This window comes from Fringilla coelebs (genome assembly GCF_963513975.1).
Source record: "Fringilla coelebs genome assembly, chromosome: 19".
NCBI lineage: Eukaryota > Metazoa > Chordata > Aves > Passeriformes > Fringillidae > Fringilla > Fringilla coelebs.
In genome coordinates, this window is record NC_140045.1 from 13,606,120 (window position 1) to 13,623,509 (window position 17,390).

At 60.8% G+C, this 17,390-nt stretch overlaps 2 protein-coding genes across 4 annotated transcripts in view; one reads left to right on the top strand and one right to left on the bottom strand.

The window, feature by feature from the left end:
* Positions 1-200: 200 nt before the first annotated feature.
* Positions 201-4,861, bottom strand: LOC311161017 (TBC1 domain family member 24-like; the record flags this gene model as incomplete). The annotated part of the gene is made up of 7 exons (XM_084218264.1): positions 201-346; positions 1,034-1,310; positions 1,468-1,563; positions 1,825-1,888; positions 2,237-2,395; positions 2,692-3,718; positions 4,759-4,861. The coding sequence occupies 7 exons, from the start codon at positions 4,859-4,861 to the stop codon at positions 201-203; spliced, it is 1,872 nt and encodes a 623-aa protein (XP_084074390.1).
* Positions 4,862-6,768: 1,907 nt separating this feature from the next.
* The window catches only part of STX8 (syntaxin 8), an 83,850-nt gene continuing 73,228 nt past the window's right edge, over positions 6,769-17,390 (top strand). For all 3 annotated transcript variants that reach the window (XM_084218257.1, XM_084218255.1, XM_084218256.1), the window contains exons 1-4: positions 6,769-6,804; positions 7,190-7,289; positions 12,399-12,493; positions 13,617-13,727. In XM_084218257.1, coding sequence (XP_084074383.1) covers positions 6,788-6,804; positions 7,190-7,289; positions 12,399-12,493; positions 13,617-13,727 — 323 coding nt within the window. In that variant the 5' untranslated portion in view covers positions 6,769-6,787. The remainder of the gene's footprint in view (positions 6,805-7,189; positions 7,290-12,398; positions 12,494-13,616; positions 13,728-17,390) is intronic.

Sequence of the window (17,390 nt, forward strand, 5' to 3'; positions counted from 1 at the left end):
ATCCGATCTGATCCAGGCTGATCCGTTCTGCTCTGCTCTGCTCCGTTCTGCTCTGCTCTGCTCCGTTCTGGCCGTGGAGGGACCACGGAGAGCGGAGCAGCCGCCCAGGCAGCCCCAGCCCGGCCGGGGGTGCCAGCGCGGGGAGGGCCCCGTGCCCGTGCCCGTGCCGGGGGTGGCACACGGCGGTGTCCCCACGGCACCTACGCTCTTTGAAAGCCCCACACCTCCAAGAGCTGCACCTGGAAGTTCTCCCGGCAGAGCGGCGGGTTGTCGAAGGTCTCGCAGTGCTCCGTGCGTCCCCGCAGCAGGCTGGCGTCCAGGGACAGCGCTTGGCCTCCGCCTCCGCCTGCAAGGGCAGCGCGGCTCGGGCCGGCCCTGCCGGGCCGGTGCCACCCTCGGCCCCGGGGCCCCGCACGGAGGGAGGGAAGGGCTGGGCAGGGGCGCTCCCGCCCCGGGCAGCGAGCCCCGGCAGGGTTCGGGCTGTGGGGCCCTCCTGGGGCTCTCGGGAGGAGCTCCCTGGGCTGGGGAAGGGGAGCTGCCCTCGCCTGCCCGGACTTCAACCCGATAGCCCCAACCGGAGCTCCTGGGAGCCGATAGGGATCCCCCCTTATCGATAGGGATCCGCCCTTAATGATAGGGATCCCCCCTTATCGATAGGGATCCCCCCTTACTGATAGGGATCCCCCCTTATCGATAGGGATCCCCCCTTAATGATAGGGATCCCCCCTTATCCATATCAATCCTCCCTTATCCATAGGGATCCCCCCCTCACCGATATCGATCCCCCCTCACCAATATCGATCCCCCCTCACCGATATCGATCCCCCCTCACCGATATTGACCCCCCCTCACCGATATCAATCCCCCCTCACCGATATCGACCCCCCCCTCACTGATATCGATCCCCCTTCACCGATATCAATCCCCCCTCACCGATACCGACCCCCCCTCACCGATATCGATCCTCCCCTCACCGATATCGATCCCCCTTACCGATATCAATCCCCCCTCACCGATACAGACCCCCCCTCACCGATAACGATGCCGTCCCGGGAGCCGGACATGAACATGGAGGCCGTTTTGGAGGGCAGCAGGAAGTGCCTGATGGCCAGGAACGGGGACAGGCGGCCTCTGCCCTGCGGCGAGGGCACGGCCAGGTGGTTGGGGCTGGAGCTGCGGCCGTCCCGGGAGGAGCCCAGCAGGGATTCGGCAGCGGGGGAAGGCGAGCGCTGCCGGGAGCGCGGCACGGCCTTGGCCAGCTCCGGCTTCTTGATGAGCACCCACTCGTACCTCTCTGCCTCGGGGCGCACCTGGGCAGCGGGACACACCTGTGACCCCTGGGGCACCGCGCCACCCTGGGGGAAGGCGCCGCTGCTGCTCCGCCTCTGCACCCGGGGCAGGGAAGGGACGGCGTGTCCTGGCAGGACAGCAACGAAGGGACAGAGCCGGCCACAAAGCGGGACTTACAGTGAACACAAAGCACTCCCCCGTCCCAAAAAAGCCCGATGTGGCTCCGCTCTTCTTCCTTTCGGCCCAGTCGGAGGAGAGGAAGGCCCCACACACCTTGGGAGAGAGCCCAGGGAGCCCCGGGGATGGATCAGTCTCACCCGTGGCCCCTCTCCCCCTCACCCTCTCCTCCTGGTTCCCCGGCACCCCCGGCTGAGGGGCGTCCTGGCGGCCAAGGCGCAGTTTGTTCTGCTCTGGAAGCTGGGACAGACCCAGGGCGGGGCAGGACAGGAACCACACAGCCCCTGGCTGCTCCCAGAAGTGCCAGGGGGGTCACCCAGCCCGTCCCCTTCCCCAGCCCTGCCTGGAAACGCTCACCTCCCCCTCGGTGGTTTTGATGAGCAGCACCGTGGGCTCGTAGCCTTCACAGCACGTGTAGAACCTGCAGAGATGGACGAGGGTGGGCTCGGGGGCAGCTGGAGCCCTGGGCAGGGTGTGCTGGCCGTCCCTGGCCGCTCACAGCATGCCTGGCACAGCGTGGCACTCGGGGACATCCCTGCCTGGCACAGCCACAGGGCTCCCTGTGCCCCGGGCGGTGTCCAGGCGTCGGTGGCCATCTGGGCCAGCCTCTGCCCTGTGCCCTAAGCCACCCTCAGGACCCCGAATCGAGCCCGGGAGGGTCCCCAGCAGCCCCAGAGGTGGCCCAGGTCACTTGTGCTGCTCCTCCCTCCAGCACCCAGCCCTGCCCAGGTTTCCCCCGTGCCCGGCCCCGGGGCAGGCGAGGCTTCACCTCTGCAGGCTGCAGCCGTCCTCGGAGGTGGAGAAGAGCAGCAGCGGGGGGAAGAGCGAGAAGCGCTCGGGGAGCCAGGACCAGACGAGGCGCATCTCCTGCGCCGTGACAGTGCTGGAGCTGAACTTCTGCATGTCCACGGCCAGGTGGAAGGACGGCCTGGGGGGAGGGACATCAGGCCGGGCTGGGCCCTCTGCTTCTCGGGGCACAGCCCCTGCAGCAGGTTCTGCCCTGCCCTGAGCACCGTGAGCTCTGTGCCAACACACGCAGGCCTGGCTGTGCCTTGTCCCTGACTCTGGCTGTGCCGTGTCCCCTGACAGGGTCCCCCAGGGGCTGCGAGGGCCCAGCACAGCCACAGCTGTGGGAGGCTCCTGCAGCTCCCCCGAGGGCTCTCCACAGGAGCTCCCATTTTGCCAGCTCAGCCCCAGAGCTGGGGAACGCAGAGCTCTGCTCACCTCCTCTGCACCACGGTGATGCCCCTCTCCACCAAGGCCTTCCTGTTGGCCATGTGGAGCAGCCAGATCTCCTTGCGGGAGAAGAGGCGGATGCCGAAGGCTCTCTCCAGGAGTTTGTCCACGCTGACGTGCTCGGCGATGTTCCTGACGAAAGCCTGCAGCTCGGCCTTGACGTCGGAGCCCTGCGGGGCCGCCGAGAGCCTGAACTGCTTCAGCAGGGCCAGGGCGATGCGGTACAGGACCTTCTGGCCCTCCAGCAGGAACACGTCCAGCACGCGCACGGCGTAGCCGAAGGGCAGCCCGGGGAAGAGCCACGACAGCCACTCCGAGTAGACCTCGAGGACGTTGTCGGCGGCGCCGGCGATGAGCTTGTGAGCCGCCGGGCAGTGCTTGCTGGCCAGGTCCCCGAAGGTCATGCAGGAGGCCTGGTGGGCCAGGAAGGACTGGTCGATGTAGGCGGCGTGGGGAGCGTTGCTGGCGATGAGGCGCGAGAGGCTCTCGAAGCACTGCGCCTCGTCCTCGCTGTAGTGCAGCAGCAGCGCCGCCAGCGCCGGCAGCAGCGGGCTGTGCGTGATGTCGGGGAACAGGGCGCCCACGCAGATGAGGATCTTCTTCAGGGCCGTGACCCCGTGCGGGCTCAGGCAGTAGGTGGGCACGGGGCAGCCCTCCAGGAACTCGGGCAGGGGGTGCGAGCTCACGCTGGGCTTCCCGAAGAGCCGGCCGGCCACGTCCCGGTACACGAGCGCGTCGGGGGTGACGAGGCGGCAGGAGACGCGCTGGATGAGCCGCGGGTAGAGCCGGGCCCGGCCCGCGTGGCTCCCGGCCCAGCAGCCTTCCCTCGCCAGCCGCTTCAGCTCCTTCGGGGGCCGGCCCAGCACGTCCCGCGGCACCTGCGCCGGCCCCTGCGGCTCCGGCATCCTGTCCCAGTCCACGAAGGGCCCGCAGCCCCGGCCCGCCGAGGTGTCGATGTCCCAGGTGTCGGCCTCGGACGTGACCACGATGGTGACCGGGGATGAGCCGAGCGCCTCTGCGGGACAAAGAGCTTTTACTGATCGCCGCTCACCGCCCCGCCAGCAGCGCTCCACCCGCCTCGGGGCGCTCTCAATCTCACAGCCACGTCCTGCCTTTCTCTGCTCTACCCCGCAAAGGGAAGCGTTTCGGGCTTTGTCCTCTCCCGCTCCCATCAGCTCAAGGCCCCGGAGAAGTGTGGGGCCAGGTCCCAGCTGGGTGTCAGGGCTGCTTCTCACACCGTGAGGGGCTTTTCGCCGCTCCCAACGCTCCCGGCCCCGGGACAGGGCTCGGGCAGCCGCCGGCCCGGCGCTGGGCAGAGCAGGCTCCGAGCTCCGCCGGGGGAGACGGGAGCGGCATTTCCCCGGGGCTCGGGAGAGCTGAGCCGAGCCCTGCCGGGGCGGGGAGCTGTCCCCGCGTGGGTGAGCTCCGCTGGGCACTCACCAACGGCCGGGGACACCGCCAATTAGCGCACTCATTAACTCTCGGATGTCTGTACCGCGCCTGTGCTCGGCTGCTGGGGGTCAGGGATGGATTCGCACTGAGCCAAGGGGACGCGGGGGACAGCCCGTGGCGGCACATCGGGAGGGTCCCGGGCCGGGCCCGGCTCCGGCTCTCTCTCTCCAGCTCAGTTTGGCGCTTGCCCGAGGCCAGCAGGAGCAGCGGGCCGGGCTCAGCCCGGTTCAGGGCAGGAGCTGCTGGATCCGGAGCCGCTCGGGCCGACTCCTGTCCCGGACACAGCCTGAGCCCGGCACAGTCACGGGGGCTCCTGGCCACAGAAGCCAGGCTGAGACATCACCGGGGGTCGGTCAGGGGCGGTTTGCAGCCCAAATTCACCCCAGATTCCTCTCTCGGGGCGCTGCCCTGCCCGGGCACCGAGGAGCATCAGCCCGAGCCCACCCGAGCGCCGGTGCCCCGGCCCCGGGCGCTGAACGGAGGCTCCGGCTCTGCCCGGCCCGGGAGGAGCCGGGGGGCTCGGGGCAGGAACCCGGCCGTGCCCCGGCCCCCGCGCCCCCCGGCCGTGGCCCGGCACGGGCGGGTCCCGCTCGGCGCACTCACCTGGCCCGGTGCCCGGCTCCTCGCCCGCGGCCGCCTCGGCCATGGCCAAGGCGGCGGCCGCGCCCCCGGGGCAGCGGGGCGGGCTGAGCCCCACCTGCAGCATGTGCCAGCTCGGCCACCCCTGCCGGGTCCCCTCTGGCCCCGCACCTGCCCGCGATTTTAAGGTGCGGGCCGGCCCCGGCCCCGCGGTTTATTTGGGGTAAACACGGCGAGGGGTGGAGCAGCTCCGCGCCCGCATCGCCCCTTCCTGCCCCGATTCCGCGCCGGGCCCGGCCGGGGGCTGTAAACACCCCGTGGGCCGAGATAGCATCAAACAGCAACACGGGCAGTAAATGAGCCCTTCATTTTCCCAGCACAAAGAACCTTCGTGCTCCCGCTCGGGCTGCGGCTGCTGCGGCCCGGCCGCGGGGCTCCAGCGTTCCCGGTGCCCCCGGGAAATGCCCGGTACCGATCGGTTCCAGCCTCTGAACGCGCTGCAGAGCTGCAGAATGAGCGCTGTGCTCTCGGGCAGAGGAGCTGGGCTGGAGGAAAAGCGGCCTCCAGCAGCTGGGAGAGGCTCCCGGGACACCGCCCCGGTCCCGCAGCGCTGCTCTCAGCTCGGGCTGCACTTAGCGGGCACTTTTATAGGCACCCTAACCTTTGAAAGGATGTTTATTTGCCTTTAGAATCCGATTGTTTCTGCTGCGATAAGAGCAGCTCCAGGTTGTTCCTGACTTGCCTCCCTGTCTGCGAAATATGAATATGCGGGGCTCGGGCTGAACAGCGCAGCCCAAGGCCATGAATGTTTGATGGCCGCGGCTGCGGGAGCATCTCCGGCCGTGCGGAGAGCCGGACCAGGGGACAGAGCCCACCCCGGGGCCAGCGGGGGGCTCAGCTGGCCCTGGGCACTCCTGGGCAGGAGCGGGACGTGTCCCCAGCCCTGCCCGGCCTGAGGGACAGCCCCGGGGGAATCCCGGGAGCAGAGCGGGGAGCAGCCCCGGGAATGCGAAGGTGCTGACGAGATGCGCTGTTTCTCGTTATCAATATCGTTATCACCATTGTTGTGATTGTCCTTATCGCTGCCGTCATCGCTGCCGTTATCAGCAGGCCCAGCAGCCCCGTAACGAGGGCGATAAAGCCTCGCTGGCAGCGCCCCGACGCTGCTCCTCAGGTTTGCGCCCGACTTGCGTCACCGATCGCATCCAAAAACAAAGGGAGAGGCCAAATCCCGGCGGATCAGGGCCGGGAAGGGCTTGGAGCGAGGGGCTGAGCCCACCGCGGCCAAAACAGCGCCAGCAGCGCCAGTGTCACCGGGACCGGGGCGGGGACAGGGAGAGCAGCGCTGTCACTACGGAGGGGCAGGGACAGGCACAGGGCTGGGGTTTGGAGAAGGGAACCGCTGCCACCGCTCAGCGTTGGGTTCATGCGGCAGCAGGGAGGGGTGCGGACAGCTCTGGTTCTGTGCTGTGCACATCTGCACACATCTGCACCTTGTACCACGCACCTCTACACCCGAACACTGCACCTCTGCCCCTTGTACCGCACAGCTCCGTGCCCGCCCTCCGTGCACCGAACATCTGCCCCTCTACACCCCGAACACTGCATCTGCCCCGCACATCTGCCCCTCTACACCCCGAACACTGCATCTGCCCCGCACATCTGCCCCGCTACACCCCGAACACTGCATCTGTCCCTGCGCCCCGCACATCTGCCCCTCTGCCCCCAACAGCCCGTGCTCCCCTCTGCCCCCCAACACCTGATCCTGCCCCTCTGTCCCCCAACACCTGCCCCTGCCCCCTGCCCCGCACAGCACAGCCGCTGCGCCATCGGCCCCGCTCCCCGCACTGCCGCGCCCCTGGGGCCGGCTGCGCTCCCCCGGGCCCGTACCCGGTACGTCTCTCCATCTCTCTCCCCTCTCTCCTCTCCCTTCTCCATCTCCCCTTTCCCAGCTCCTCTCCCATTTCCCTTTCCCCTCCGTCCCCTCCCGGCGCCTGCGCGCGGCGCGTCCGGGCGGATCCGGCGGAAGCACCGCGAAGGTTCCGGGGCCGCGATGGCTCCGGACCCCTGGTGAGCGCTGCCGGGCCGGGCCGGGCCGGGCCGGGCCGGGCCGGGGGCTGCGGGTCGGGGCCGGGCCGGGACCGGCCCTGCCGGGGCTGCACAGCGTGCGGAGCCTGCGGGGCCCGGCACGGGCGGGAGCGGGGCCGGGCGGGCCGGGCTGTGCGGGGTGTGCCTTCCCAAAGCCCGGTGTGTGCGTGTGTGTTTGGGGATGTCCGTGTGTTTGGGGGTGCTGTGTGTCCTTTTCCAAAACCTATCCCAGGTTTTGGGGCTGTGTGTTTGGGGCTGTTGTGCCTTCCCCTCCCGAGGTTTATACCGGTGGGTCCCATCAGATCCCATCCCATCCCATCCCCATCCCCATCCCCGCGGCCCCGGGCTCAGCCGCTGGCTCCCGCAGGCTCCCGCTGCTCGCCGCCGCTCGCCAGCTCGCCCAGGACATCGCCGAGAAGCTGCAGGAGCGGAGCCGCTGCCAGCGGAGCGGGGAGAGCTCGGCCAAGGTGCCCCGGCAGGGACGGGCTCGGGGGCTGGGGCCGGCTGCGGTGTGCCGGAGGGCGGAACCCGGGATAAGGGCGGAACTCCCGGGATATGGGGTGGAACTCCGGGATAAGGGCGGAATTCCCGGGATGCGGGGCGGAACCCCGGGATAAGGGCGGAACTCCCGGGATAAGGGCGGGATTCCCGGGATGCGGGGCGGAACCCGGGATAAGGGCGGGATTCCCGGGATATGGGGCGGGATTGCGGGGATGCGGGGCGGAACCCCGGGATAAGGGCGGAATTCCCGGGATGCGGGGCGGGATTGCGGGGATGCGGGGCGGGATTGCGGGGATGCGGGACCGAACTCCCGGTATAGGAAGCGGAATTCCCCGGATGCGGGGACGGAATTCCGGGGATGCGGGGCGGGATTGCGGGGATGCGGGGCGGGATTCCGGGGATGCGGGACCGAACTCCCGGTATAGGAAGCGGAATTCCCGGGATGCGGGACGGAATTCCCGGGATGCGGGGCGGGATTCCGGGGATGCGGGACGGAACTCCCGGTAGAGGAAGCGGAATTCCCGGGATGCGGGCGGAAGGAGGAGCGGATCGGGGCCGGGGCTGTGCCGCTGCCGCTGCCCGCAGGGGGAAGGCTGTGTTCCATGAAGGTGTCTGTCCATGAAGGGCTCTGTACGGGGAACGAGAAGGGAGTTCGGGAATGAGCCGCGGCTCCCCGGGGTCACCGAGGGTTGGGTCGGCGGCGGTGAATCCGCCTGCAGCAGCGCTGGTTCGGGGAGGAGCGGCGGCCGGGCTGGGCACGCCCCGCTGCCCGCTCCGGGTGTCCCGGCGGGATGGAGCCGCTCCAGAGAGTCAGGGATGCTGGGATGGAGCTGTCCCTGCGGCTCAGGGATTCTCAGGGATGGAGCTGTCCCTGCGGCTCAGGGATTCTCAGGGATGGAGCTGTCCCTGAGGCTCAGGGATTCTCGGAGATGCTGGGATGGAGCTGTCCATGAGGCTCAGGGATGCTGGGATGGAGCTGTCCCTGAGGCCCAGGGATTCTCAGGGATGGAGCTGTCCCTGAGGCCCAGGGATTCTCAGGGATGGAGCTGTCCCTGAGGTTCAGGGATTCTCAGGGATGCTGGGATGGAGCTGTCCCTGAGGCCCAGGGATTCTCAGGGATGGAGCTGTCCCTGCGGCTCAGGGATTCTCAGGGATGCTGGGATGGAGCTGTCCCTGAGGCTCAAGGATTCTCAAGGATGCTGGGCTGGAGCTGTCAATTCAAATGTCATTTTTGAAACGTTTCCTTGCAAGAAGTTCTGAGGAAGAGTGTGTAGGTGCACAATAATCAGTGCTGCTGAATGGCTGCCTCAGTTCAGCAGCAGTTGAGAAGGGGTCTCAGAAACCCCAAATAAGTGGGGCTTGAGCAGTATTTTCTCTGCCTTTGTAGTGTTTGGAGGTGCAGATTAAATTCCTGCTTTCAGGATGGTGAAGTATCAGAATTGCACAGATACACCTCAACAACAGCAGACCAATAAAAAGATTGCTGCTCAATCTGTCTGTATTTATAAGGGCAAAGTTCTCTGCTGCCATCAGTGCCACCTCTGAGGAGCCCAAAGCCCAGTGAAACGTGGGGCTGCTGCTGTTTGGAGCCTTCTGGGGCTGGAACTCTCCGGGCTTGTGTTTTATGGAAACATTGCTCACGTGGCTGACATCTCCATAAAACCATTTGTCCCATGCCCTGTGTTTTCCAGCTTCCCTTAATCCATTAACAGGTAAAGGGGAATATTTGGCAGCGTTTGATTCTACTCTAAACAAGGTTCCCACAAGGAGAGAGGTGTTTCCATAACAGAAATGCCTGTTGAGAAACCCACGGCCGAGCAGTCGCGTGTCCTGTGCCTCCTGAGTGCTGAAATGCAGGGAAATGTCTTTGTGCAGTGCTGGCCTTTCAGGGAGAATGTAAACAGGGTTTTATTTTTGTAGTATTTTGCAATTAGCACGGCTGACAAACTTCTTGCTTGTTGCTGAGCCAAAAATAGAGCACAAAATCTAAAATGGAAAAAGAAACTGAGGAAGGATTTTAATCCAGCACTTACCATCCGTGAACTCTGCTCTGTTCAGCTGATCATAAAACTTCCATTGGTCTTTTGGTTTTTTTTCTCCCTACTTTTCTTCTACCTTAGTTTTCTGTACAGGAGGGGAAATTTTTTGTTCTCTCACTGCAGTTTCTGGCCAGGCTGCTGCATTTGGTGACTTTTTTGTCTGTGTCACCTTTGTGCTCTGTTGCTGTTCTGGGTCAGTCAAATGCAGCATTCTCCACCTGGAGCTGAGAACAAACGAAATTAATTACCTTTAATTACCTGTCTGCAGAGCTGGAGGCCATGCAGAGGCTTCAGCACTCCCCAAATCCCTGATCCCCTGTGCTGGTTTGGATCTGCTGCCGTGGTGGTGTTGGGTGCTTTGGTCCAGAGGTGGATTTTGGCTGCATCTGCTGTGTCTGGTGGTGTTTGAGGGCAAACCCCAGCCAGTCAGGCAGGTTCAGTCTCCTGAGGCTCTCCTGCTCCATCCCAGACAGGTTCAGTCTCTCCTGCTCCATCCCAGACAGGTTCAGTCTCCTGAGGCTCCCCTGCTCCATCCCAGACAGGTTCAGGCTCTCCTGCTCCATCCCAGGCAGGTTCACTCTCCCAGGCTCTCCTGCTCCATCCCAGACAGGTTCAGTCTCTCCTGTTCCATCCCAGACAGGTTCAGTCTCCCAGGCTCTTGTGCTCCATCCCAGGCAGGTTCAGTCTCCTAGGCTCTCCTGCTCCATCCCAGACAGGTTCAGTCTCTCCTGCTCCATCCCAGACAGGTTCAGGCTCTCCTGCTCCATCCCAGGCAGGTTCAGCCTCCCAGGCTCTCCTGTTCCATCCCAGACAGGTTCAGTCTCTCCTGCTCCATCCCAGACAGGTTCAGTCTCTCCTGTTCCATCCCAGACAGGTTCAGGCTCTCCTGTTCCATCCCAGGCAGGTTCAGGCTCTCCTGCTCCATCCCAGGCAGGTTCACTCTCCCAGGCTCTCCTGCTCCATCCCAGGCAGGTTCAGTCTCTCCTGCTCCATCCCAGGCAGGTTCAGTCTCTCCTGCTCCATCCCAGACAGGTTCAGTCTCTCCTGCTCCATCCCAGGCAGATTCAGGCTCTCAGGCTCTCCTGCTCCATCCCAGACAGGTTCAGTCTCTCCTGCTCCATCCCAGGCAGGTTCAGTCTCTCCTGCTCCATCCCAGGCAGGTTCAGTCTCTCCTGCTCCATCCCAGGCAGGTTCAGTCTCTCCTGCTCCATCCCAGGCAGGTTCAGTCTCTCCTGCTCCATCCCAGGCAGGTTCAGCCTCCCAGGCTCTCCTGCTCCATCCTAGGCTGGTTCAGGCTCTCAGGCTCCCCTGCTCCATCCTTAAGAGGTTCAGCCTCCCAGGCTCTCGTGCTCCATCCCAGGCAGGTTCAGTCTCTCCTGCTCCATCCCAGGCAGGTTCAGCCTCCCAGGCTCTCCTGCTCCATCCCAGACAGGTTCAGTCTCTCCTGCTCCATCCCAGGCAGGTTCAGCCTCCCAGGCTCTCCTGCTCCATCCCTGAGCACTCAGGCAGGGTCTGCAGCACTGTCCCTGCAGAGGGCTGCTGCTGCTGCTGCCTCTGGGGCTCCAGGAGGGCAGGGCTGAGAGTGAGAGCAGATTTTCCTCTCTGGTTCCAGTTCCCCACAGAGCAGCTGGGGTTGCTGCCCGTTGTAAGCCACAGCTTCCAAACAAGAGGCACAGCGAGTCTTAATTAGCATGACTTGCATTGTTAATTGCAAGTCATTGCAGAAAAAACTGTTAATTTTTTCTGCATAATTGGAATGAAAAGAAATAATATCTGAGGAAGAAAAGCTCAGAGGATAATGTGAGTTTGAGTTGGGAAGGGGGGGAAAGCAGGAGGGTTCTTGCAAGCCTGGGGTTTGCTTGCAGCAGGGAAGAATGGCTGAATTACATTTTTACTGAGAGCAGACACATCTGGGGCTTGGGTCAGTGGTGAGAAAGGACTGGGGAGCTGAGAAGGGAAATGGAACAGTCTGGATTTCTTTGGGGTCTGGAGGAGTTCAGTGCAGGGAATGTGTGAGCCTATAGCAGCCTTCTCTCTGGTCCTGCTAGCTGGGGAAGAAACCCAGTGGCAAAAGAAGCTGGTGCCTGTATTTTTACTGAAGATCAGAGGAAAGAGCTGGAAATTTATCTGGAAAATATTAAAATGTGCTGAAATGTTTTGCCCATATAAAGAAGTGTGTTTATAGAGACTTGAAAGACAGCTTTCCATATTCATCAGCATTAATGCTTTAGAGTTGTTTGTGAAACTGTTCCATTGTTTTGTAAGCAGCGACTCCTGGCTCTGAAAGGGCTCTCTGGGCTTGCAGTGGAGCCCTTCACACCTGTGCAGTGAAAGTTAAATATATATGTCAGATCCCAGGACGTTCCTCTGACTACCCTGGAGGACTCCAGACCCTGGCAGGGGGCTCAGAGAGCTTGGCACAGAGTCAAACACACCTGAGCCTTGGATTTCAGCCCATGGAAACAATTCCCAACTTTGTGTGAGGAGTTACAAGCCACAAGGGTCTGAGTAGAATGACAGTGAATTTGTCACAGGGTGAAAATGTAGAATTTTGGGGATTTAGAATGGGGGTTCAGGAGGGAAGATGGAGGAATCTGGGCATGTCCTGTCCTTCTTCTTGCCCTCCATCTTCTGCTGTGATGGTGGCACTGCTGGGTTGGTTTAGAGTAGGGACAGACTGTCTAACATAGGTGAGAGGTATTGGGAAATTATTGTCAATAAAGCACACGTAGCTGTACTTTAGCATACCGTTAGTATAAAAAGCCAACACCACCCCAAGGGTGGTCAGTGTGCCACAGCCCGACCTGCTGGACAGATCTCAGCAGGCCAGAGAAATAATGGAATAGATGAGAGAAAATAAACAGCCTTGAGAAGCAGAGCTGAGGAATCCTGACTGCTTCTTCTGTCACGGGGCTGGGAAAAAAGAGACTTTGTAATAGCTGGGGAGCCATTTCAGCAACAAACCCGAGATACATCTACATGAAATGTGGTGCAATGTGCCAGAGCAGGCCAGTGACCATGTCTGTGTTCCCCCAGGTCAACGTGGCCATCAGGTCCTCGCTGCAGAGCCTCAGGGAGAAGATTGAGCAGCTGAGGGAGCAGCTGCTGCGGGCGGTGTCCACACGGCAGATGTATCTGTGCCCAGCAGCTGCCCCTGCACCGGGGCATCTGTGAAGGGCAAAGTGGGCAGGACGTGCTGTGCAGAGTGTGCTGGGCAAAGTATGTGCAAAGTGTGCAGGACGTGCTGTGCAAAGTGTGCTGGGCAAAGTGTGTGCAAAGTGTGCAGGACGTGCTGTGCAGAGTGTGCTGGGCAAAATGTGTGCAGAGTGTGCTGGGCAAAGTGTGCTGTGCAAAGTGTGCTGTGTAAAATGTGTGCAAAGTGTGCTGTGCAAAGTGTGCTGTGTAAAATGTGTGCAGAGTGTGCAGGACGTGCTGTGCAAAGTGTGCTGGGCAAAATGTGTGCAGAGTGTGCTGGGCAAAATGTGTGCAAAGTGTGCAGGACGTGCTGTGCAAAGTGTGCTGTGTAAAATGTGTGCAGAGTGTGCTGGGCAAACTGTGTGCAAAGTGTGCAGGATGTGCTGGGCAAAGTGTTCTGTGTAAAATGTGTGCAAAGTGTTCTGTGTAAAATGTGTGCAAAGTGTGCTGTGCAAAGTGTGCTGGGCAAAATGTTCTGTGTAAAATGTGTGCAATGTGTGCTGGGCAAAGTCTGCTGGGCAAAATGTTCTGTGCAGGATGTTCTGTGCTAAGTGTGCTGGGCAAAGTGTGCTGGGAGAATGTGCTGTGTAAAATGTGTGCAAGACGTGCTGTGCAAAATGTTCTGTGTAAAATGTGTGCAAAGTTTGCTGGGCAAAGTGTGCTGTGCAAAATGTGTGCTGTGCAGAATGTGCTGTGTAAAATGTGTGCCGTGCAGAATGTGTGCTGTGCAGAATATGTGCAGAATGTGTGCTGTGCAGGGTGTGCTGTGCAGAATGTGTGCAGAATGTGTGCTGTGCAGAATGTGCTGTGTAAAATGTGTGCTGTGCAGGATGTGCTGTGCAGGATGTGCTGTGCAGGATGTGCTGTCCCCCCTGCCACACACTCTGGCTCTCCCTCGTTCCCCCTGCAGCACACTTGGGCACAGAAGGGTCTCTGGGCTGCTGGGACAGAGCCTGTCTCTGGTCACCTCCGTGTCCCCATCCTTGACAGGATGGGCTGAGAGGAGCTTGAGGAGAGTTCTGAGCCTTGTGAGTTTGGTCCTTAACCCAGAGCCGCCAGCACGCAGCTGGAGGGGGACAGGAGGCAGAACTTGGTGGACGAGCTCCTGACGCGGCACAGGCAGCTGGAGGCATCCTACAGGAATGAGGGCCCCGAGGCAGACGTGAGCAGGTATGGCCCTGTGCCCTGACATCCCGGGGATCTGGGCTTTGGGGGCACCTGGGGTGACACGGACTCCTCTGCCCCTGCAGGTGCTGGAGGGAGGCATTGCTCAGAAATGGGGGGGTTTGTCAGTGACAGCACATTCCTGGCAGCTCTCTGGATGCCTGGAGAGGCTCCTGGAGCAGAGGCTGGGCAGAGTTAATGGAATAAAGTTTATTAAATTCATTAAAAGGCCCCAAAGGATCCAGCTGGGGCAGTGCAGGAGCCCAGCCAGGGCTGCACCCAGCACGGAGCCAGGATGGACTCAGGCTCAGGAGTTCTCAGCCTTTGCTGAGTTCTGCTCCATTTCCATCCTGGGGCTCAGTGTCCAGTCCCACTGCAGGGGATGCAGTCCCACCCTGCCAGGCTGCTCTCCTCCATTCCCTGCTGTTGGCACTTTGTGGGGCTGGAGCTGCAGCGGTGTCCTTGGTTCTGGGGCTGGGGAAGGATTGTTCTGTGTGCCTGAGCTGTGAGCAGACCTTGCTGACCCTGCCTGGGGAGCTCAGAGTTATTTACCAGTGCACTGCACAGTCTGGGAAATATGAAAGATAAAACTTAAGGCAAACAAGAGGAAAATACCAAAATCCCTTGATAATTTCAAGCCCCATTAGAAATGCTCAGGGATTCCAGTATTTTCCAGCAGAAGATAACATCAGAGAGTATTTATTTGCTAGTGCTACAAGGCTTGATGTTTTATAGTTCTCTTTTAACTTCTTTTATAAAAAATGGATAAAATTTTGCCAGCTATTCCGTCTGGTGAATTCCCACCCGTTCCCAAATGTCCCTGTGGCTCTGGTTTTCAGGGCTGCAGGCAGAGACACCTCAGGGCCTGGATCTTGGGCCAGCAAATCCAACTTTGCTCTCCTGCCTGAGCCTGGGCTGGGAGTGGGTCTGTAGGGAAGGGGCTTGGAGAGAGCTTGGAAGGAGTTTGGAAGGAGTTTGGGGGGATCTCGGAAGGAATTTGGAAGGAGCTTGGGGGGATCTTGGAAGGAGCTTGGGGGGATCTCAGAAGGAATTTGGAAGGAGCTTGGGGGGATCTTGGAAGGAGCTTGGAAGGAGCTTGGGGGGATCTCAGAAGAATCTTGGGGGGATCTTGGAAGGTCTTTGGAGGGATCTCGGCAGGATCTCAGGAGGATCTTGGCAGGATCTCAGGAGGATCTTGGCAGGATCTCAGGAGGATCTTGGCAGGATTTCAGGAGGATCTTGACAGGATCTCAGCAGGATCTTGGCAGGATCTTGGCAGGATCTCAGGAGGATCTTGGCAGGATCTTGGCAGGATCTCAGGAGGATCTTGGCAGGATCTCAGGAGGATCTTGGCAGGAGCTGGTGCCAGGCACGGAGCCCTGGGCTCTGCAGGGCTCAGCTGCCGTTCCCAGCTCGGGGTCCCTCTGCAATCCTGGCAGATCCTGGCCCAGCTTTGGGATCCTGGAGGTGGCAGAGCCCCCTGGGATGTGCCTGGGGCTGGCACTCAGCTCTCCCCTGCATTAGAACAATCAGCACCTGGGGTTTGATGGGGCTGAGCGCTGACACTTGCCTGGCTTGTGCTGCTTTTCCAGATCTAATCCAGGCCTGATGTGACAGCCCACGGTGCCCAGGCCCTGCTCTTGCCAGCAGCCCTTCCTTTCATTAACCTTCCTGCACCACTGATCACATGTTTGCTGTCCGGGGCCTGGGCTGGGAGCTCTGCCCTGGAATTAAGCTGCTTTACGTCTGCTCAGCACTCAGGGAGTTCCACATCCTGTGGGAGCTGCTCTGAAGCTGTTTCTGGGCTGCAGGGCTGGGCTTTAACGCTCCCAGGGCTGATCCCAAGTGACAACTGCTGCAGGACTCTCCCTGGCCGGGGACAGCACTCCTGCCCCTCCGGCCCCAATTAAGGAGCCCCTGGAATTGCCAGGGCAGGGCTGGGCTGTTTGTGTGCCCCCCTGGAGCAGGGCCAGCTCCATTTCCTTTGGGGGCATTTCCTGGCAATTTCAGTGTCTCCTGCCCCTTCTCCTCCTCGGGAGGATCTGTGCAGGCTGGCAGAGCAGGGGCTGCAGGGGGGCAGAATTCCCAGGGTCTGGCTCTGTTCCCAGGGCAGGAGAAAGCAGCCAGGAATGGTGACTCTGGGTGCCACAGGTCAGACTTTTAGAGTGTTTAAACATTTGTGGAGACAGAGGGATGGGAATAGTCCCACTCCTGTCTGGCCAGGCTGGAGAAGTCCGTGTCAGCCACCAGAAAATCAGGGAATTACCTGCCCTTCCTTGGTGTCTCTTGGAATTCCTCAAAAGCAGAGACAACTCCTGGTGCCTGTGGGGCACCAAGCCCCTTCAGTCAGAGCCACCCCAGGTACGTTTACAAGAGTCCATGATCTTGTTTCTCCTCAGTGTGGGTCTCCATTTTCCTGGTTGAACCCTCTCCTGGCAGATGGAAGGGATTTCAGCCTGCATCCAGACAGGAATTTCACTTCAGTCCATGAGTGCCCAGCTTCAGGTGTCAGATCCTTTGGGAGTCTGGCTCTTGTTTGTGGGGGGCAAATAAGAAAAGAAGGAAATAAGGAAATGAGGCCAGCAGGAGTTGTTTAGGTGCCTGGAAGCCCTTCCTGTGTCCTCCCTCCCAGTTGTGCTGGAGCCTCCTGGCTGTAGCATCGTGGCGTGGGGATGGCTCAGGTGGGTGGAACAGAGGGAATTGTCCCCCCAGGAGAGCCCCTGAGTGCCAGGATCAGAGCTGGGCTGGGGCTTCCCAGGGCTGGAGTGGCTCTGTGGCCAGGGGTGCCCAGCACCTGCAGCTCCCAGGCCTTGGGGCAGTGGGAGCAGAGAACCCCAGGGAGATGCTGGCCAGGGATTCCCTGGGATGGGAGCAGCAGCTCTGGTGCTGCTGGGCTGGAAATCCTCTGCCAGCTGCAGGACTGCTGCAGGCTCCCATCAGGAAAGGTTCTTGTGAGGAGATCTCCACCTGGATGGTGCCTGGAGGGCACTGGGAGCTGCCTGTGCTCGTGTGGCCTCTCAGGGGTTTTTGGAGAGATGGAGAGGGTTTCTGTTTCATCCAGAACATTTGTTTTTATTAGGAAATTGTTATATAGAAAATTTGTATAGTTTTTTGTTTTTTACAGATTTCTGTATTACTCATTAGCTTGGAGCTTCCTAAAAATACAGAGTGAGCACTGTAAGTGAGAGCATGCCCCAGCCCTGCTGCTCCCCTGTGGAGGGTGACCCCTGAAGCCAGGCTGGGGTGCCCTGGGCGCTTCAAAGAGCCCCTCTGTAGTTCAGGGAATGTTCAAGTGATCATCCACCCAGCTGTCAGATGACCCAGGTTTTGTTTAAGACTCAGTCTTGCAAAGCCCTAAGCCTCGATGTGTGGCCTGAAGTAAGTGCTGGTTGAGTAATCTAAGTTACTTGGGAGGTGTTCTCAGAATTATCAGTGAAACAAAAGACAAGCCCTCCCTTGTTAGGCAGTGGCGGAGCTCCCTGATTTTACACCCCATCACCTTTTGATGCTGGGGCACATCGCTGAGCCCTGTAATTAGTTAAATCTGCTCCCCTCATCAAAAGCCATCCCCACACTGCGTGCTCTGTGAGGCTCCCCAGATTTGCCTGATTAACTCGTGGAGGCAGTGGGTGGCTAATTGGATAAGCTTTAATCTTCACACCAGGCAGG